The sequence below is a fragment of the Poecilia latipinna genome, unplaced genomic scaffold (assembly GCF_001443285.1).
Source record: "Poecilia latipinna isolate Pla-1442-1.1 unplaced genomic scaffold, P_latipinna-1.0 Scaffold536, whole genome shotgun sequence".
NCBI lineage: Eukaryota > Metazoa > Chordata > Actinopteri > Cyprinodontiformes > Poeciliidae > Poecilia > Poecilia latipinna.
Window position 1 is genome coordinate 250,859 of NW_015113152.1, and position 21,441 is coordinate 272,299.

Here is a 21,441-nt window from a genome sequence, read left to right on the forward strand (position 1 = left end):
CATCTTCACTGAAGTGTCTCCCAAATAGTTGGCTGATTCCCGACTTTAAGGACCCAAAAAGTGGGTTTTGCATGAAACCCTGGAGTAATTATGTGATTACTAAGACATTCCTGGAAGGATTCTGTCTGAGATGTTTATTTCTGGGTTTTCTTTTGTTATCTGGTTCCCACAGTCGGCCCGGTTCACTAACATTAAACGTCAGCTTGGCTGGATTTCAGGTTCTGACAAATGTCTCAGAACCAGCAGCGGATATGTGTGTCATGGAGTCGAACGCTTCGCTGAGATCATCCTTTCAACAACCTGCATCCAGTTAAATCACTGCAGGAGGCTTTACTGAACCTTCTCACCAACCCAGAACCAAAACCCAGAACCAAAACCCAGAGTGTTTTGGTTCTGGGTTCAGAGAGTCTGTTTTGGACTCTCTGAACCAAAACAAAGAGTCTCTGTTTTGGTTCAGAGAGTCTTTAATGCTTTTATGTGTTTTGCAGGAAATTTAATCCCTGATTTGTAAGAAACTGAGACATTCAAAAGTGGAGTCGGTTTAGTCTTGGTGTTTATCGCTCTGTTGTCGCACTAGGATCAATGAAACTGATTTAAATTTGGAAATTAAGAGAAAATCTCTCCATAGCTCTATAGATCTATATTATCTATATATCTACTGTTTTATATCTGATGGATGCACAATAAAAACTTACATCTAATTTGATCTTATGTTTAATTTCAGGCTAGAGCTTAAACTATTAATCGTATCAATCGTGATTAATCAGTTATTGAAATAATCATCAACTAATTTAGTAATTAGTTACTCCTTAAACCAAAAAATGGCCATTTGGTGAAAAATAACAACATATTCAGAGCAATAATTAAGCCAAAACTGCACAAAAAAGATATAAAATTTGCATTTATATAAATAAAAACCTTTTGTTTGGAAATATATTCTGCAGAAAACTCAACAAATAGCATAGTTTTAGTTTTGTTTCAAATTCTGTAAAAAACAAAAGTAAAAAAAAGAACTACTATAAATCACCTTTTCCTGCCCAATTTATTGATTAATGCAAAAATGTATCAATTAATCTACAAATGCTCAAACATACACTAAAGGAATTCTGTGTTATCAATTATAGACAATATAATGCTAATTTAAAAGAGGCTGATGATGTAAATTTATACATTTTGCTAGTTATTTTCTGAAAAAATAAATAAAACAAGAGTTTTCTGGTCAATAAAAACCCAACAATCAAATTGATTGTGATTAATCGATTACTCAAAGAATTGTCAGCTAATATAATATTTGGTTAATGGCTGACTGGAGTGTACAGACTGAAAACCACACTCAGAGCTAGAACGGTAAAAAAATAATGTACATTTTGTGTGGAAATATATTTTACCCAGGATTCCTCCAGTGCCGTAGTTTTAGATTCACTCTGTTCAAAATCTAAGAAAAAAACAAAACAACATTTTATATTAAGAACCTTTTGCTATCCAATTAGTTATCGATTAATTCAAAAACGTATCAAATAAATGATCAAACGTACACTAAAGGAATGCTATGTTGTTTCGTAAGCCGTAAAATGTTTTATTTTTAAAAAGAAACTGAATTATTTGCATCTTTTAATCCTTCTAATACTGTATGAAAGAAGATTTAAGTGGCTAAATAACTTATGACTGATGGTTGGAATAATCGATGGAGCGTTTTGAATCGGCGTTATTGTTCAGCGTGAACCTGAAGGCTTGCGTCACTTTAAGGTGTGTTAACTTTCTGCTTCCCGGGGGAGAGAAGTGAAAGCTGCTCGTTGTGTCAGAGCAGGAGGGTCGACCGTTAACCGGTTGGAAAGTTTTCTACCTTTAAACGTCTGGATGAAAAGGCGCCATTGTGAAGCTGGACTCCAGCTGTAGCCGCTCCGCTTTCTGCCACCTTAAACACCCCGTCTTCATATTTGGGGGTCGACGCTTTCCTGTCGTAAAAAAGCATTTTTTAAAAAGGGAAAGCTGAGAGAGACGTTCTGTTGGCTGGTGTTTACTCTGCGCTAACATGAGAAGGTTTTATTTTACAGCTCTCACTTACCTGCGCAAACAGAAAGTCCAAGAAGTTCACTGACAACCTGATAAGGAGTTCAGGACTTTGACTCATTAAAAATCACTTTTGTAAACACTTATAGCAACTAATAGTTTCATAAATGTAGCACAACATGTCGTTGTTCAGTATTAACTGGAACAATAAGTACATAGTTTGAAAGGAACATTAATAAAGGCTGTCACTTTGACAAAGTCCCAAATATGTTCCAGTATTATCATCATAGCCTTTTAATTGTTTTACAGCTTGGAAAAAATGGTTTTGTTTTGCAATAAACAGAAACACCGAGCCAAATGTTTCACCGTGTGATTGTTTATATGATGCTTCCAGGAAGGAAAACTTTCTTTCCACAATGCTGTAAATTTACCAGTAATCTTTATAAGTCAAAGAGCTGTTTTTGCTCTCAGTCCAGTTAAATTAAACTCATTCAGAGCTAAAATTGGGGGAAAACAAGGTCACAATTTTGTTGTCATTTTTAAACAAACACAGTTCTATTTATGTTTACATATTAAATAAAAAAACTAAAGATTTGTAAGGAGAAAAGGACAAGTTTTCTTCTGTCAGATGTTGAAATTTTTGGAAGATTATGTAAAAAAAGAGCCTATGAAAAGCAAAAATAAAGAGTGTAAAATAGACAATAACTGCAGATAGTGCAGAGTAGTAGGAGAAAGTAATACGGTGAGGAAAAGTACCAGGAGTCCATAACCTGAAAGTGAAAGAAGCTTTAGGCTCAGTGTGGTTTTGTTTCAGTGAAAGCTTTGTGGGAGTGACGGATGAAAACAGAAGAACAAGCTAAAGGTAAACTAAGAAACATTTGAGTAGTTTAGCTAACCACGCTGCTCCTCAGGAGGTTAAAGTGACCTGTTCCCTGAACAGGTTAGGACCGGTAGAAAACATGATCCTTAAATGTTTTTGTTCAAAATCTTTCTTAAATAATAAGATTTCAGTCTGGTCAACTGACTAGTTTGAGTTCATTTCAGAATTGGCTGTTCTGGAGCCTTCTGTGGTTGCTAGGTAACGAGCTGGGCTTGCCTGGGGTTGCTAGGTAACGGGCGCAGTGCCTCCTGGTTACATTCTGTAGATTTTAGAAACGGATCATTTTCCAGTCACCAAAACATTAAATGCCTGGGTGGGTTTGGGTTGTTTTTGGAAGCAGCTGAAACCCAAATGGACGTAAAAGATGCTTGAAATGTGAATTTAGCACAATGGGTCGCCTTTATTGGATTTCTCTTCCACTGCGTTGCACATTAACAGCCTCATCTTGGCTCACAGCAATAAGGAATAACTTTTGAAGGTATTTCTTAATGATTCTCGTGGCCACTTCCTGGAAAACTACAGAAATCATGTTGAGTAATCCTTTACTTTGTGTATGAACTTTGTAGTCCATTAAGTCCCTCTGATTTCATCAGAGCAGGGCGCTGACTAATCAAAGAAGAGAAGTGGTTTTGGTGACGCGGTCCGTCTTTTCCAGCTTTTGTGGCGCATCTTAGCACATAAAAACAAATGATGCATTTTTTTATGGGGACTTTAGGTTTCTTGAGGTCAGTATTAATGAAAATCTGAGAATAAGATGTAATTTCTGCCTGGAAGTCTGGCCAAAAAGGAAACGTTTGCCGCTTTCAGATGACTGATCAGGGAGTAATTAACAGTCTAGCCTCATGTTTAATGTGATGATGGGGTAAAACTGAATGGTGAGGATTCAAAAAACCCCTCAATGAATTAAAATACATTCCCTAAATAGTGTCTCTACTTAGAAAAAAAATGTTAAAAACTGATATAAAAGTATGAAAATGACAGAGAACGAGTCGTTGCCTTTCAAGTGGTGCCAGTAAAAGAGTCCAACATTAGTAAAGCTCTGAGTAAAAGTACCAGGACTTCATAGTTTTTACTCAAAAATGTAAAACAAAAAGACATCAAAAATGATTGTACTTCTAAATAAAAAGTAATGGAAAATATGTAAATGTAAATAATAATAACTATAGTCAAGCTGCAGAGTTGCTTTCTGTGTCATTTGTTTGTTGTTATTTAGGATTTGTACTGCAGTAAAAGTCCAAATAATTACCACAAAATCTGTAATATTTTCCAGGTAAAGGTGAAAACTCTTCAGGTTGACATGAATTAATAAAATTCTTATCATAATTAACACTTTATCTTGAGATATTGTCTTTGTAAAACAAAATGTTCCCCTGGCAACCAGCTTTCTTGTACGGGATGCCAAAAATGTCAAAAAAAAAGATGTAATAAAGAACAAAAAACAACAGGAGTTAATGAAAAGACTGGATTCTTCTGGTTCATTCTTTAAGTTTATTTAGTTTGTACATTATAAAACTAAAATAGAAAATCATCCTGAGGATTTTATAGTTTCTTGAAAAGCATCGGTAAGGAGATTTTGTGAAACCCAAAACCTGGTTCTTCTTCTTTAATCTGAACCCATTTATTTTTATTCAGCTGATGTCCTTGGTTGTCTTTTTGTTTTTGTCTTATTACAGCCTGCTTGTGGTCTCAGATAAACTGCAGCAGGAAGTGTGACCAGGTCTGTAAAGGAGGAAGTGGAGCAGAATAACAGCTCAGTCCCTGTTTTATTTAAGTGTTTCATGTTTTACACAGGGCTTTTTCATAGCTTACAAAACGTCAACTGGCATTTATTTTGGGAGCAATTCCTCAGATTTTTTCACAGTTATGTTCATAATTTGACATTAAAGGTTTGTTAAAATCGATAATGAAACTCAAGAAAGTTGCTTTTAAACAGGAAATGTATTTGTATTTGTATTAACATCAACAAAATGTTACATTAATATTTTAGCATTAACATTAATTTCTTGGACTTTAACTTATTCATTAGAGTTTTTCAGTGCAGAAGTGACTAATTCCCACAGAGAAGAGGAAGACAGCCAGGTCTCAGTTTTCAGGTTTTTGTCTGGAGGCTTTTCTGACGCTAGTCATCAAGTTCACCGGGGTCGTTGTGAAACCAGAGGTCAGACGTCTCGGCCGTCTTGTGTAAATAAGCGTTCCTCTCCCATCTGCTTGAAGTGTGATCGTGTGACCTGCAGCCGCTTGCCTCCAACAGGCGGGCTGTTGTTGTCGTTTTGTGGCATTTCAGCTGATTCTCCCCTCCAGCTGATCGTCGCTCAGCTGCTCTCACATCAGCAGGCCGGTGGCGACCGTGGCTTTTTGTTTTTATTGTTGTTTTGGTTGTTTGAATGTTTTTGGACTGTCCAGCAGATAAATATGTCACAAAAACTGGAATATAGACACAATAAAGTAAATAATCATGTATTTTAAGCATGAATCTTTCTGTATTTGTTGAATAGATATTTCATACAGCCAGACTTTTTCATAAGTTGTTTAATTCTCCCTGATCAGTAGGAGCAGGCTTTCTGAAGGCAGCATAATGTTTCATGTTTGACTTTTTGAGAAGATATGTTTGGTTTATTTATTTATTTATTTCCCATTTGGGTTTCTACCACTTCTAAAAACAACCCGAGCGCTTTCAAAAACCACCATGCTGTTTTTTCTTGCAGTAATGTAATGATTTTCGGTGTTTGAAAAATGAATCGTTTTAAAAATCTCCTGATTAAGTCACATTCAACTGCTCTGCGGCGTTACCTAGCAAAACCAGCCAAGCCTAGCCTGTTACCTAGCAACCCAATTGAAGCTCCAGCACGTTTGTTCAGCTGGTTCTACTGCTGTGTGTGCCGTACAATGACTGCTGGAAAAGACAAATGTTTTGTCTTTTCCTGCCTTCTTGTTGGTTGTGCAGGAGGCTCCACTTCTGCTTTTCAAAGATGTTTGGTTGTATAATTGTGCATGTATTTGCAGCCATTTTCAGGTGTAAACGCTGAGTTTTTTGGCGTGGCCAACAGCGGCTTATTGGGATTTAAAGTGACAAGATGATTATGATTAAATACACTTACTTTATGCAGTTTAAGTATATAAATCATACTTCTTTGTGTCCCAAAAAAGCGCATTACAAATGGGAATGTTCTTCAGCAGCACTATTTGTGCTTGTGGGACAAAAATTACTGCGACACAGTTACCTTAAAAAAGAATTTAAAAATATTTCTTATGGTCACGTTTACTAAAACGTGGCTGAAATAATTTGGTTTAGGAGTCAAAGACCTTCAGAAAGGCTGGAAAACTGTAGACCAGTAGCAAAGCTAAATAAATAAACGGGAATTAATCAAGTTTTCTGCGCAGACTGTGGATCCTGCCACCTGCAAACAACACAATGGGAGGGGAGGAGGCGGTTTTACCTCCTCCCAGTGATGTAATGGGACAAAATTTATTACAGCGGACGAACAAACAGACTGCAGGACAGGAAGTTTAGACTGAGTTTGCACCATTGTGCTGGTTACGCTCATGAACGGTCATTCGTCTGTCTGTCTATCCACTGCAGACAGCGAAATGCAAATTCCTGAAAACTTGCATCACTTCAAATTTTGACACCCATCTGAGCCTCTTTGCTTCCCTTTCCTCCAGTCCTGTCAAAGTCTTCTTTTGTTTATATTAATATTTAACATGAAGCAGAATTTTGCTGCTGTCTCACTGGAAAAATACCAAATCTCGTTTTTAGGGAAAATACTTTAATGACCTTCAAATGAGACAAAACTACCTTATTAGCAACTTTTCAGTGAGATTTAGCAGTTTGTTTTTAGTGAATAAATGGTTAATATTCATGAAAAAATGCTTTAGCGCAAAATAAGACATTTTCCCATGTTAAAAGCTAAATAAAACTGGTTGCTAGGTGACGGCCTGGGCTTGGCTGGGGTTGCTAGGTAACGGCTTAGTTACCCTTGGCACTGGAACTAGAATGTTTTCGTCAACATTAAGAAATTAGTTACTTAAAACAAGCTACTACATGTTGCTGAAAAGTTACTCGTAAGTTAGTTTTGTCTTATTTCAAGTACACTGAGATATTTTAACTAGAAACTAGACAAAAAGAACTTGTTTAAACTTCGTATTTCTGCAGTGTAGGTCACAGAAAAACTGCAGAAATTATAGTTTTGTAAATTTAGATTTAAATTTTATAAAACAAAATGCAGTTTTTAGTCCACCAAACCTCGTCTGTTTCCATTTACACTCTGGTTGTAATCCAGAGGTGAACACGTTGGTTACCAACCCTGAGAGCGAAAGTGTTTACAAACGGACAGCAGCAAACGGAGGTAAAACCATCACACACAGGCGTTTTCTCTCCTGATGTGTCGAAATGATGGTTTGGGTAATTTATGTAAGATTAAGCTCAGACGTGTGGAATGTTTTCGAGTGACGGCTCGCTCAGACAACACAGGATCTGAGTGCTTGTCTGAGTCCAGATGAAACCAGCTGATGAAGGGAACCAAGTCATCAAAATGGAAAATAATTTTAAAAATCCCCAGGATTTGGTGGAGACCTTCAGACGTTTCAGTCTGATGAACTGTTTGATTCCCAAACAGGAAGTCCTCTCCTTGGTGAAGCCGACCCCTCGGGCTGAATTCCTCTCTGCTGATCTTTGTGGATGTCAAGCATGAAGCTACATGTTTCTGGCCTCCACATTCCTCCCTTATCATCTGCTGAAATGTGTTGGAGGGACTCCAGATAGTTTTCTAACAGGCAGAGCCGACTCAGAATAGACGCAGTTGGAGCTTTTGATCGGGACGCAGCGAACGCCTCCCGCCATCCAGCCGAGGTTCATCTGGTTGAAAAACAGAAACAAACGGGGAAAAATCAGATAAACCACAGATAAAAACATCAGGTGGAGATAATTGTGATCCAGATCTGCCACCAGCAACTTGTCACTAATTTCAACCATCAGGAAACATTTGATCCCATAAACAAACTCTGCCCTGAAGCCACAGGTTTCCTGCTCTGGTTGATGAATATTTTTTACATTCGATGCCTGCAGTTGGACATTTTGTGTCTGCTGAAAGCTAATCTTTGGTCTGCAAATGTTTTTTTTTTTTAACATTTCACAGTATTTATTTATTTTCTAAGCAATAAAAGCGGCAATTTATTTTGTTTTGAAGTTCAGTTGCTTATCTGAACTTCTTGCTCAGATAAGCAAGAAGTTACTTGCTTATCTGCAAGTAACTTTACAATTTACTGCGCAAATTGTAAACATTTTAGTAAAATTTGCAATATTTAGCCTCACACCAGCTCAGTGCTGCCCTCTTTGGGTTGAACAGTGGATACTGCAACTAAATTTTCCCATTGGTTAAAGTCCAATTTTTTAGTTTATTTCATTTACAGAGTAACTAAACCTCAAGTCAACCTTTTTTGTTGCAATAAAGCTGTATAAATTTATTGTTAAGGGTACTATCTTTATTTTAATGTACAAATTTAGACATTTTTTGTAAATTTGTTTATTTTTTGCGATATTTAGACTTAAGCCGGCTCAGTGCTGCCCTCTTTGGGTTGAACAGCGGGTACTGCAAACAGTACAATATTTTTGCTTATTTTGTTTAAAGAGCAACTAAACCCCAGTGTAATTTTTTGTTGCAGATAAGCTGCATAAACTGGTCCTTAGAGGTGCTATCTTTCACAACTATTAATACTTTTATTAAATTTAAAAAGATTAAAATTAAATAGATAAGTATGTGGAAATGAGTGGATTATATTTATATTTAATGGCTGCCAAAGCAGCTCCAGTCTATTTTGCTTTTGTTGTGCTTCTAAGTTAAAAATAGCCACAAATGTTATTAATGCTCACAACACTTGGTAGTTAAAGGATGACTTATTTCAGAATCTGTTCAAAGAACAAAGAAAAGAGTTTAATATTTTAATTTTAATAAATGTGATGTGTTATTTTCAGGCTGTTGGTTCCTGAGAGTTAGTGAGCCGGAGTGGTTTTCGTGATCTGACCCACCGGCGCCGCTCCTCCAGGCCTGCAGCTCTTGGTGTGCTTGTGTTACTTCCTGCTGCTCCGTGTTTGGACCACACCTAATGTTTAGTCACGCTTAATGTTGCTGCCGTGTTGACGTCTCCCAGGGTTTGGTTCCCATGCAGCCCAATGACAGACTGCCTCAACGTCTTCAGACGACTTGCTCATGTTTAAGCATTTCTCCTGAAAATGTGGTGATTTTTGGACCATAAGTGCTATTTAAGCATCTAAAAAATGTAATCACATACGCCGTTAGCGTTTCGCTGACCGAGCCTTATTTGGTAGCTTCATGAATCTGCAGCTCTGCACTGCATTGTGGCTTTGATTTGGGGCAGTTTTTAAAGAAAATAACTGAAGGTTAGATAAAGGTCTAGTTGTTTTAGAAAGCTAAATCAAGCCTCGCAAGCAGATAAAGCAACCTAATGTGGAGCCATTTAAAGATTGCAGATTGATTGTGGTAATTTAGAAACTTGAGGCCGTTTGAGTCTTTGAGGTGGACAACCGCAGAGGCATTAAGATAATTCCTGGTCGCTGAGGCACTGAAAGGCGAATAATGTGATAAATAAAAGGAGCAACTTTCTGAAAGACGAACCAGAGGACTAAACTTATAACGAGACTAAATTATTTAATGTTCTGAATCTGGAAAAAGTTTGTCATGGTTTTTTTTTCTGTCTTTGCAGGATATTTGGATTTCGACGTTTGAATCTTCTGAGGAGAAAATTTTAATTTTAATTTTTTTGCCTGAGGATTTTTCACCAGAGGAAATTTGTGGATATCCTGATTTTCTTTTTTTGTCCAATCTGAACCACCTGGAGTCCCTGTAGATTTTTATTTTTTTTAATCTACTGTGGGTTTTTTCCAGGGTTTTACCCTCTGACTGTCTACATTTGTGTGGCTTTTTGTCTGGATGCCCCAGGATTATCCACAGACTGCAGTTCCTTCTCGGGCCTGCAGGGCGGCAGCAGAGAGCAACGGCCAGCCGCTGGACAGGCAGACCGTCGGGATGAGCGACTTCTGGCACAAGATGGGCTGCTGCGTTGTAGCCAAGCCTCCTCCGGTGAGAAACCAGCACCTCTGGTTCTGATCCACATGGGAAACCATTTTAAAGTTACACTGCAAAAAAATTTACAGAATAAATTTGGTTTAAGTCGTCTGTCATAGAGGATAAATATGTAGGAGTTCATTTATAAATGTCAGAGTTCCAAATTAAATATTTAATTTGCAAGCTAACTATTTAGTTTACAAACTAAAAATGTTAATAAGTAAATATTTAACTTTAGTTTTAAAGCTAAATATTTAGTTCACAAATAAATGTTTAGGTCTTAGCAAAATACTTACTTTGAACAATAAATATTTAGTTAGAAAAATACATATTTTGGAGTTAAGTATTTAGTTTGAAAACTAAATATTTATTTAGAAAATAATTAGTTTAAGAAATATTTGATTTGTAGTATTCACAACTAAATGTTTAGTTGAAAATTAAATGTTTAACTTGGAAATTAATTGCTTAGTATCAAATACATATTTAGTTTGTAGTTAAATCTTTGGTTTGAAAACTAAATATTTTGCTCCCACTTAAATATGTACTTAGGAAATGCATATTTTGTGAAAAAATATTTTGTTTTAGAAAATAACTTCATGAATTTTTAGTATTCACAAATCAAATATTTGTGAATATTTAATTCCCAAATGTTTTCTTGTGAATTAAATATTTAGTTTGGGACTCCTACACTTGTAAATGTCTCAGTAGCATAGAGGAAAATATGACTTTGAAAAATTAATATCCACATTTTGATTAAACCAAACCAAATTACTTCAGTTCATTATTTACAGTGTAACTTTTAAAAGTCTTTTTTATAGCAAAACTGCAAAGGAAAACACTTTTTCAAGAAAGTTTGATGATATAAATATAGTGAAAGCTCTAGATATTTGATCAACTCAGTGGTTAACCCAAAATAATTTACCAACAATTAGATTGATACATTATTTATTATCACTGAAGATGCACTGAGAAATTGTCTGGTGCCCGTAATCAGCTGATTTTATGCATAACTGGGTCACATCTGAAACTCTTGGGTGTGGAAATTTTGAAAAAGACTATTTTTAGTTCTCTTTTAGTTCTCTGAGGGGAAACTAGATTGTAAATAACATTTTGTCAGCAGGGTCATGTCGGCGTCCCAACAGCCTGAAGTTACAGGAATCTGGAAACAAAGTTGTTCTTTCTTATCGTTTTGAGGAGACTATTTCTGGCTATCAGATTATTCTGGATTAGGAAATCCTGGCAGGATAAGAATTTGCTCACTTTGCTGGGAATACTCACGGGATTGCTGTTAGTAGTGCTAACGTTGCTAATCAAACTAATCGCTAATATAACAATACTTGGGATTCCCCCAAAAAACACCTATAACTACCTATTTCAATAGTTAAACACCAAATAGACCTTAATATCCATTGAAACAACTGGTGGAAACTAAACTGGTTAGTAAGGACTGAAGAAGACTAAACTGAAGAAGGACTCCTGTCTGTTTCATGAGTGCAACATTAGCACTAGAAGCTAAATATGCATGTTATTATGTCTTCTGTTGTGGTTCAACCAGTTAGCATCCAGGAAAAGAAACGGCCGATGTTATCTCAAGTAGCTTTGCACATTGTATGTTATTTTTAAGAATATTTTATAAAGAATTGCGTAAGGTGAATTTTCCACAAATAATTTGGAGTTACGTTCCACAGGGGAAAAAAAACATTCAGGAAAAGAGATGATTTGGGTAAATTATAGTTACATTAGTAAATAGTTAGCTTATTTGCATTTTTTCTAATTTCTCCAGTCACATTATATGAGATTTGTTTATTATATGTCATAAATGTGCATTTCCAGCCTTGTATAAAGTATATTTGTGGACTAAGTGAGAAGGGAGAAAGCTTTAAAGCTAACTTTACCTGAGCGCTGACTGTTGATTCACCTAAACAAGGTTCAAACCTGAAGCATCGTTACTGGATTTGTTCCAGCGTGTTGCAGATGTGTCCTCATGATGTCCTCACCAGTGAGAAAACAAAAACAGAACCAGGCTCTCAGTTCCCCTTTTTGAACTTCATGCCAAAACAGCATACAATAGTACTAACAGAACCATTTATTCTACAGTCTCTGCAGATGGAAAATATTTAGCTTCTGCTGTTTATTAACCTGAATATGATTCAGGTGTTGCTAAAAGAGACAAGAAGAAAACGTGGATTTACGGTTCCATTCAGTCAAATTTCATGCTTTATTGGCATCAATGTCACATTAAAATTGGATTAATAATTGTTTGAACAATTAAATTCATGTAAGTATCTTTGTCTAGTTTCTAATGCAAATATCTTAGTACTCTTGAAATAAGTCAAAACTATCTTACAAGTAACTTTTCAGTAATGTATAGGAGCTTATTATAAGTCAATAATTCTTCAGTATTTAGAAAAAGTTCCTCTTGCATATTATTTCACTTATTTCACAATAAACGGGGTCTGCGCCGTTACCTAGCAACCCCAGTCAAGCTCAGCACGTCTCCTAGCAACCGAATTCCAGTTCCATTGGCAGATTCTTTCACTTATAACATTTTTCCATAAGTAAAATAATCTGCAAGTGGAACTGGAACTTTTTAAAAAAAATCAATATGAAGGAATTATTCACTTAGAACAAGCCTACATCTTTGTCTTATTTCAAGAGTACTAAAATATCTGATCAACAAACTAGACAAGAAATACCTAGGAAGAGTTTGGGTATTTGCAGTATAAGAGCATGTTTGAGTAACTTATTAACCTGGGACTGAGGGAAGAAGTTGGAATACCGGGAGAGAACTCATGCATTCACATTGAGAACAAACTTCAGCAGAAGATTAAAACTCAGGACCTTCTTGTTGCAACAGTGATACCAAATGCACCAAAGTGCAGCCTGATACAGAAATCCACAATAAATGAAAATGTGTCTACTCAATTTTAGTTTAGAATCGATTAAAGATGTATTTTATGCAGGTTTCGTCTTGGAAAATTACTTTTTGACTAATTGTGCATTCACACCAGCCCTGTTTAGTCCGCTCTAGTCGAACTCAAGAAGGTCCAGTTCGTTTGAAGAGGTGAGAATGTGTAATCGAACTCTGATGTGGACTGAAAAAGCTAACCCTGGTCTGCCTAAAAATCAAGGTTTTGGTTCAATTAAAGTGAGCTCTGGTGTGATTCCAATGCTTATGTGAATGGAAAGTGGACCAGAGACCACTTAGAAAACAGCAAGTGAACTATAGTGCAGGGATTTCTGGGTAAATACAATCAAAACAAACACGCTAGTCTGGCGCTAGTGGAAGAAATGGATCGTAGTCTTTTACAAAGACCAAAGAGAAATCCTACAACTACTAAAGTCTGACGCCTTTCCACGTTGTGAAAAAGCAAGTTGTCGTCTTCTCTGGTTTTCATGTTGTTTCCTTCAGTGATTGTTGTTGCAGTGCCATCACAGGCGAGGAGGGGAACAAGTTTTCCAAAGTATTCGGTTTGTTTGACAGTCCGGTGTGAAAGTGAACCGCACCAAATGAAAATGTAACAAGTGTTGTAACTTTGATTCCCAGATGAAAAATACTTTATTACTCCCAAAGGGAAATTAAATATGATTTTATAACAGCTATCCCCATGGCGAGGTTATGTGAATGCCTCACCTGAACTGTAATGTTTAACATGTTGAATAGCTAACAGAGTTAGCGTGGGCCCCTGGCACTGTGGGCGTGAAACCCCACCACATGTACCTTCACACTGAGCGTACAGACACGATGCACGCTGGCGGTCCTGGGAGGAAGTTCTGCTCTGCGCTGGTTCCCTCCAGGGACCTCCACCCTCCTTCCTCCGCCTGTATTTTTAGAGTTTTCTGTTTGTTCCATTGTACCGCTGCAACAATACACCTTTGTCAAACACACTGAGACACACAGCAGCCACCAGGGACTTCACTCTGGAACCAAAAAAAGCCGTTTCTCTTTGAGGATCTGGACGGTAAAACTGCAGCTGTTCCAGAAAATGATGTAAAGGAAATGAATGTTTTATTAGACATGAGAAAAAATATGATTGTCTGTGTCAGTTATCATTCCAAGCCATTTTTTTTTGTTGCCTCTAAATACATTTTCAACTATTGTTTTCTCTAGTTTTTAATGCAGATATCTAAAACATTTGAAAAAAGACAAAACAAACTTACAAGTGACTTTTTAGAGAGTGAATAATTCCTTAATCTTGATGAAAAAGTACATATTATTTCATTTATAAAATGGGAAAATGTCTTGTAATAAGTGAAATAATCTACTAGAACTGGTTGCTAGGTGATGGGCTAAGCTTGGCTGGGGTTGCTAGGTAATGGCACAATGCCAGTTGACTGTCAGTGTAACCAGTATTTCTCTTAATCAATATTAAATATTAACTTAAAACCGTTGCTTTTTAGCAACACATAAGTTGCTAAAAAGTTACTTATAAGTTAGTTTTTGTCTTATTTCATGTGTACTAAGATATTTGCACTAGAAAGTAGATCAAAATTACTTGGTAGGATTTTGTGTTTTTGCAGTGTATATGTCTTTCTTACTCTTAAACGACCCTTTTTGTCCATTTGAGTCATTTTTTTCTGTTTCAGTTTTGCATCTTTTCCTTTCAGTTTCACTTTGTAATATTATTGGTTGGTTTTATTGCAATTTGCACCAAATATTTAGTGATTTTAATTGCTTTTACCTTTCTGTGGTTTGTAAAATTGGTAACTGACTCATACTGGGGGATTCACTGTAAGCTGTTGCAGGCAGTAAAGTGGCCTGCAGTCAACACTATTTGTTTGTTGAACAGCTGATGGAGTTCAAACAAAACATAGGACCAGGATCAGCTCCATATGTCTGTGATTTGCTTTTATTTTGAAATTCCAGCTTGTTCCTTTGATGTTGGCGGCTCAGATTACGTGGTGATGATATTTGGGGTGAAGAAGAAGCAGCTGTTTACCAGCCCAACACAAAGGTTGCCAGGAGAGACGTTTTTCCCTCCGCTCCACTTTAATTGCGGCGACTCTGTTGCGTAACGTAAAGTGCCCCAGGATTAGATTAGGCCTCAGTTTGTTGAATCTTAAAGCATACTGCTGCCATTAAAATCTGGCAAAGTCGCAGCTGTGTGAGCAATCCCAAGGTTTTGCTAAATGACCACAAGTAAATCTGAAACAGAGAGCTTCACCGAAGCCAGGAGAGTTTGTGTAACTGTTGAGCTGAAAGTTGCAGCTCCTCGTTGTTGCAGCACCTCAACCCGACTCTCACGTCCTGATGAAATTAAGAGCAAAATTCCTTCCAGTTTGTCCATCAGCGCTGCCCGGTTGCTTTTTTTTAATTACTGTTGCCATGGCGGCAGCTGTAGCTGTGGAGGAGGACGCGTGTAGGCCGAGCGGTGAGTCACTCCCAGCTGGTTGAAGCCGCTGCAGTGTGTGGTCTGAGTCTCCATCTCAGAAAACTTCCCCTGTTTTCTTCAAACATTTGGAACCGCTAATGAAATTAGAGGGGGCAGCATTATGTAAGAGCTTTGCACCATGTCGTAATGTTATTCCCTCATCGAAAACATGCCTGCACCGTCGCTTCTTTAATACATTTCTGAGAAATCCGTTAGTTTCCATGGCAACCATTCAGCTGTGCAAAACGCCGGGGTGGACCCAGCTCCGCCTTCGAGTCGCAGCTCCTCCTGGCAGCTAACAAGCTTCCCAGAGCCGTCCTGCCTCACTCAGCTCCTTCAGACTAGCCAGCAGCAATTAGCAAACACCTGGTGGGACCGCTGAGCTTGTTCTCAGTGCAACGCTGGTTTAAAGGGTTAACAGAGGAACGACTTCCTGAGGGCTGAGTTTCAGAAAGAGCAGGAGTTTTTAAAGAGAGCCCAATTTCATTGCATTAAATTGCAAAGTCAAATTTCTTTTAAGTCAAATTAGTTTTGTAACATAGTTACTTGATTGAGCTACAAAATGGTCCTATGTGGCTGTAAAAACACAATACTGCCCCTTAATATCAAGATTAAAGTAAATGATAACATACCATAATGCAGCAGTTGTAACAGGGGTCCAAGCCCCTTCAGCCCTGATCTTTCTTATGCATTTTCTTTTTTCTCAGCTGTTTTTTGCTTTTTCTTCACATTGGTTTGTTTGTGGCTTTGTTTTCCTCTTGAATCTCTTCTTGCGCATTGATAGACCAGTTTCTGATCAGTGTATCTGCACCATTTTTTAAACTTATATTGTCTGAAATGATCCTGCAGCTTCTCTCACTCCTACACTCTTTAAGGCTTGTCGTCTCGCTTGTGTTCACCCATCATTTGTAGTTCTGCTGTGTTACATAAAGGCTCTGGATAATCCCGAGCATAAGCCTCTTAAATCACATCTAAATGGTTCTGATTGCGGCTTGGATGTGTTTCCACACAGCGGGGTTTACTGGACTTCGGGAGGCGAACGAGGTTTTAATGAGGGGTTTCATTGGCTGATTCCCAGAACACCCAGTGTCCCTGAATGCACCAAAAGGAGCTGAACTCTGAAGGAGCCTTAAATTGAAACCTAATTTCAGGTGTTGGATGTAATTTCTGAAGTAAAATCTGTTGTAGTCACTGCTTTGAAGTGTGTGGCGTTCCTGTTTGATCGCGGAGCCTCCTGGTTCCTCTGGTGTTTTTCCTTTTCCTCCGTCTGTTGCGTCACATTTTGTTGTTCCTACATGATTCAGTGTGGTGATTTGAGACTGAGAGTATGTGGACATGTGGAGACACATCAGGGACAGACCATCGGAGGAACAAAAGAGACGCATCAGAAAGATATGAAAGTATTTCAACACCACAATCGTCACATTAGGGCAGTAGTCTGCCACACTGCAAAAATTCCTACCAAGTAACTTTGGTCTAATTCCTACTACAAGTATCTCAATACACTTGAAATATGTATTTTATATCAATATTAAGAAATCCTTGACTTACAACCATCTCTTTATCTTGCTGAAAACATAGTTTTTTAGTTTTTATTTCAAGCATATGAAGATAATTGCACTACAAACCGGACTAAAATACCTGGTAAGAGTTTGTGTTTTTGCAGTGCACCTGTTGCTCCAGAGCCACATGTGGCTCTTAAAAACCAATAAGGAAGTGTTTTTATTATGGATGCAACAAGAAACAAGAACTATTCTTTAAATACTTTTGCAAAATCTTTATATAAAAATATATAACCAGCTCTTAAGAGTAACTAGATTCAAAATATGGTTTCTCTTTCTTCATTTTCTATTAATTTATACCAATATTCTTTTTTTTCCATTCATTCTAAAATCTGAAAATAGAAAATAATTTTAATTTCATTTTGTTTGATTTCCATAATGAAACATTTTATGTTGCACTGCAAAAACACAAAATCTTGGAGAAGAGTGAGAATTAAAATAAATGCAGAGAAAACAAAATATCATAGGCATTAAAAATTGAGATATAAAAAGAAAACACATACAAAATGAAACGGAGCGATGACAAAAAGGCACATAGAATAAACTACTGTGTCCATTAAGACCTATAAAGATACATGCACTGCAAAAATGTAAAATCTTACCACGTATGCTTGGTCTTGTTTCTAGTGGAAATATTTTAGTATAATTGAGATGAGATAAATTATAAATCACTTTTCAGCAAGTTATGAGCTTATTTTAAGACAAAAATGTATTAATATTGATAAAAAAAATAAAAATACTGGTTATTTACACTGACAATCAACTGGCACTGTGCTGTTACCTAGCAACGCCAGCCATGCCCAGCCCGTTACCTAGCAACCAAATTCTAGTTCCACTGGCAGATTATTTCACTTATAACAAGACATTTTCCCATGTTATAAGTGAAATAACAGAACTGGTACTTTTTCATGAATAAATATTAAGGAATAATTTACTTGTAAGTCAGTTTAGTCTTGTTTCAAGTGAACTACGATGTTTGCTCTAGAACCTAGGCCAAAAATACTTGGTTAGATTTAGTGTTTTTGCAGTGCAGAGCAACAGGTGCACCATCTGTCCATGTTGTCCATGTCCTTTTAACCTGTTTTCAGTTAAAAGCCTGTTATCGTGTCTTTAATGACATTCAACCATAATTTCTGTCTCAAATGTCCTTTCTCCTTCAGATCCATTGTTCATTTCTCTAAAGTGAAAAATCTCTGTCTCTGTGTAGAAGAAAAACAGGAGGAAGATCGACCGTAGCATGATCGGCGCGCCGACAAACTTCATCCACCTAACGCACATCGGCTCCGGGGAGATGGGAGATGGCCTGCAGCCGGTGAGATGCCAGCTCCAATCTCTGAGCCTGACCTTTACGGTTTAACTCAGGAGAGAAAGTAAAAGTAAACCTGTGCAGCTTCACAGCAAACAGAGACGGCCAGGCTTCAGTCCAGCATGAGGACAGAGGCGCTCTCTCTGTGCATGGGTGTCAGGAAGTGTCTTGTGGCACTGCATCCTTCCTGCTTCTATTTTGGCTTTTCTGCCTTACATCTGGCATGTGGAAATCTGCATCCACTCTGGCAGTCACTGAGGTCGTCCTGGACCGGCCTAGAAATCCTGCTCCAGTGTCATTTGGTGTGAATGCAAGAATGCATCAAACTTACTTACTTAAGCTTACTTAGAGGGGATTTTTGTTAGCAAAATTCACTTTTTATACTTCCATTTTGGTCTCCGCTGCTTCTAAAAATGGACCAAGCCCTTAAAAAAACCAACCAGCCAATTTATTTTGACATAAATTAATGTTTTTTGGTGTTGGGAAAATGAGCCGTTTCAAAAATCTCTTGAATGTTAAGTCAGAATTGACTTGCACACTGCAAAAACACAAAATCCTACCCAGTAATTTTGCTCTACTTCCTAGTGCAAATATTTTATTACATTTAAAATAGGACAAACTTTTCAGCAAGATATAGTGGCTTGTTTTAAGTAAATAATTCCTTAATATTGATGAAAAGGTTCTAGTTCTGTTGGCAGATAAATTAACTTTAACATGGGAAAATGTCTTGTTATAAGTTAAATTATCTACCAATCGAACTGGAACTTTTTCATAGATTTATAAGGAATTTTGTACTTAAAAAAAGCCTCTATATCTTGCTAAAAATGTACTTTTAAGTTAGTTTGTCTTATTTCAAGTTTGCTAAACTATTTGCACTAGAAACAAGAGTAAAATTGTTTGGTAAGATTTAGTGTTTTTGCAGTGCAGTGCACCGTTACCCAGCAACCCAAGCGGAACTCCAACACTTTTGATCAGTGCTGTACAATGGCTGCTGGAAAAGACAAGCGTTTTATTGTTTTCTGTTCATCCAGAAACCACTTGCTGCATTCTTGTTAAAATATTCATGATGGACAATTAAATGAATAATTAATTTTAATAATTTAAACATATTTATTTATTTGTTTATGTCTAAAATTAACTCCTAAATAATATATGTATATTTTCTTTTGATAAAAAGTAAGTTTTCAATTTGCTTTTAAGGAGTTAATATATTTCATCTTACTAATTTATAAATTTTTATTTTAAACTAACATGCATTATCTAACTTGTTTTCCATAATAACTGGTTTTCTCTCCTGTTTTTATCGTTATCCCTTCCTGTGAGGATAGTTAATGTGCTGTGTGTCTCTGTCGGGTGTGACTAAGTGTTTTTCTTGTTTTTTTTAACAGTCAGGGTCTGTTCAGGAGCAGATGAGGTCTAAAGGCCCCAACATGAACTGCAGGAACAGCCTGTTATAGCCGGTAAGGACACAACTCTCACTCTGAGCAGAAAAAACAGAGCAGATTAATGTTGGGTAACTCAGTCTGTGTTACAACCTGCAAAACTGTTGAAAGCATTGTGACTGTAAAACCTTATGATTCATTATTTGTTCAGTAACTCTGACCTTGGATGACGCTCAGTCTGATCACAGCCGTGTGTCTTTTTGACAAAATTTTCCTCATTTTTAACCATTATATCTTATTTAGAGCCCCAAAATTAAATAATAATCAATGTATTGGGAACTGAAGGCTTCAGTGATCATTTTCATGGCTGCGGTCAAAACAGCTCTCAGGAAAGAGTTTCTATAAAAATGCTGAAAGCTCAAAATATTTTACACATTCAGATAAAATTTGTATGTCCTCTGTAGCTCTTTTGCAGAACTCAAGCATAAGCTAGCGTTAGCACTGCTAGCCACAACAGGAAGTAAAAAAAGGTCATTTAAAGCTCCGATTGTCATTTAGTTAAAACATCTACACAGAATCAGAATGCTGTTGCACTGGGTTAGAGCAGGATAGAGGTGAGACAACAACACAACTAAAATCCGAGTCATTATTTATCATTCCGGTTTACACACAAACTAATATTAGCATCTAAGCTAGCTGCCACTTACTACAGAACTGGTTGTTTAAAAATATTTTGTTGCTATAAAATATGACAAATAAAAAAATAATACAGCAAAAACCTAATTTCACTCATGATTCCTGCTTATGTTCAATCTAACAGTTTTGCAGTAATATTAGCTTTGTAGTGCTAGCTACATGCTACATGGGGTTGGAAAGTTGTTCATTTTGTGCAAAAAAATGTAAGTCATGTGGAAAAAAAAAATTAATATTGCTGTCAATGTCAACTTTCTTTTGTGTTTGAAAACCAGAGTAGTAAAGCCTCCTTTGACGAATGTTTGCAATAATAATCACGTAAAAAGCCAGTGCAACATCTTCTTGTTTTTAATTTTTATTTACTCACAAGAACTGCCCTGTTTTGTGTGTGGGAAATATTAAACCTCAAGATGCCTTGATATTAATTAAATGATATACATTTTTATTGTTTAAAAATGTAAAATTCATGTCGGTGTTTAAGCCTCCTTTTGATTTATCAGCTCTTACACAGATTGAGGATCAACTTTCTCTTGGATTATGACTATAATGGAGTAAATGACTCCTTACCTGTATGCTGACTACACATTAAATGATTTAATTTGAAATCTCTGGGTCTCTCTGTTTTCAGGATTGTATTAAATTGACTCAGACCAGCTGACTGACCTCCTCCGCACTCTGAACCTCTGAGCCTGTCCTCCATCATCCAGCCGACGGCTTCATCATCTGCTGCCCTGCTGAAGCAACACTGAGCAACAGTGGAACCTACATGTTAAAATTATTCAGCAAATGTAATAATCATAATCATGTTTATTGTTTTTTTTTTTCTCACCCTGGTCAGGTCTGAAAGTAGGGAGCCAGACAGGAATTATACACATTTTATTTTTGGGTGGTAGATTTGGCACCAGGTCTCTCATCAGTATTAAATTAGACATAACTTTTATTGTATGATCAAAACAAATCCAAGCAGGAATATAAGAACAGCATTTAACTGCTAGTGATTCTAAATTTTTAAGATTACACTGCAAAAACACGAAATAGACCAAAGTATTTCTGGTCTAGTTTCTAGTTCAAATATCTTGGTACACTTAAAATGAGACAAAACTACTTACAGTAACCTTTCTTTAATTCTTTAAAATTGGTTTCATTGGCAGATT

The 21,441-nt window shown here is 36.8% G+C and overlaps 1 protein-coding gene and 2 long non-coding RNA genes across 3 annotated transcripts; 1 reads left to right on the plus strand and 2 right to left on the minus strand.

The window, feature by feature from the left end:
• Window positions 1–1,388: 1,388 nt before the first annotated feature.
• On the minus strand, window positions 1,389–2,001 carry LOC106952727 (uncharacterized). The gene is made up of 2 exons (XR_001426036.1): window positions 1,844–2,001; window positions 1,389–1,435 (listed from the first exon to the last, which is right to left on the minus strand). It is a non-coding gene; the product is annotated as an uncharacterized LOC106952727 (long non-coding RNA).
• Window positions 2,002–6,893: 4,892 nt separating this feature from the next.
• LOC106952726 (uncharacterized) lies at window positions 6,894–12,303 on the minus strand. Its single transcript, XR_001426035.1, has 2 exons — window positions 11,868–12,303; window positions 6,894–7,745 (listed from the first exon to the last, which is right to left on the minus strand). It is a non-coding gene; the product is annotated as an uncharacterized LOC106952726 (long non-coding RNA).
• On the plus strand, window positions 9,740–21,296 carry cdc42se1 (CDC42 small effector 1). Its single transcript, XM_015041044.1, has 4 exons — window positions 9,740–9,987; window positions 18,114–18,218; window positions 19,601–19,672; window positions 20,916–21,296. Exons 1-3 carry the CDS (start codon window positions 9,838–9,840, stop codon window positions 19,667–19,669), a joined length of 324 nt encoding a protein of 107 aa, XP_014896530.1. The 5' UTR covers window positions 9,740–9,837; the 3' UTR covers window positions 19,670–19,672; window positions 20,916–21,296.
• The last annotated feature ends 145 nt before the right edge of the window (window positions 21,297–21,441 follow it).

What these genes read in the sequence shown, in the direction of transcription:
- cdc42se1 (XM_015041044.1), top strand. Translation starts at nt 9,838, where the DNA reads ATGCCCCAGGATTATCCACAGACTGCAGTTCCTTCTCGGGCCTGCAGG. An exon ending in TTGTAGCCAAGCCTCCTCCG is followed by an intron (nt 9,988 to 18,113) that starts GTGAGAAACCAG and finishes GTCTCTGTGTAG; the next exon opens with AAGAAAAACAGGAGGAAGAT. An exon ending in TGGGAGATGGCCTGCAGCCG is followed by an intron (nt 18,219 to 19,600) that starts GTGAGATGCCAG and finishes TTTTTTTAACAG; the next exon opens with TCAGGGTCTGTTCAGGAGCA.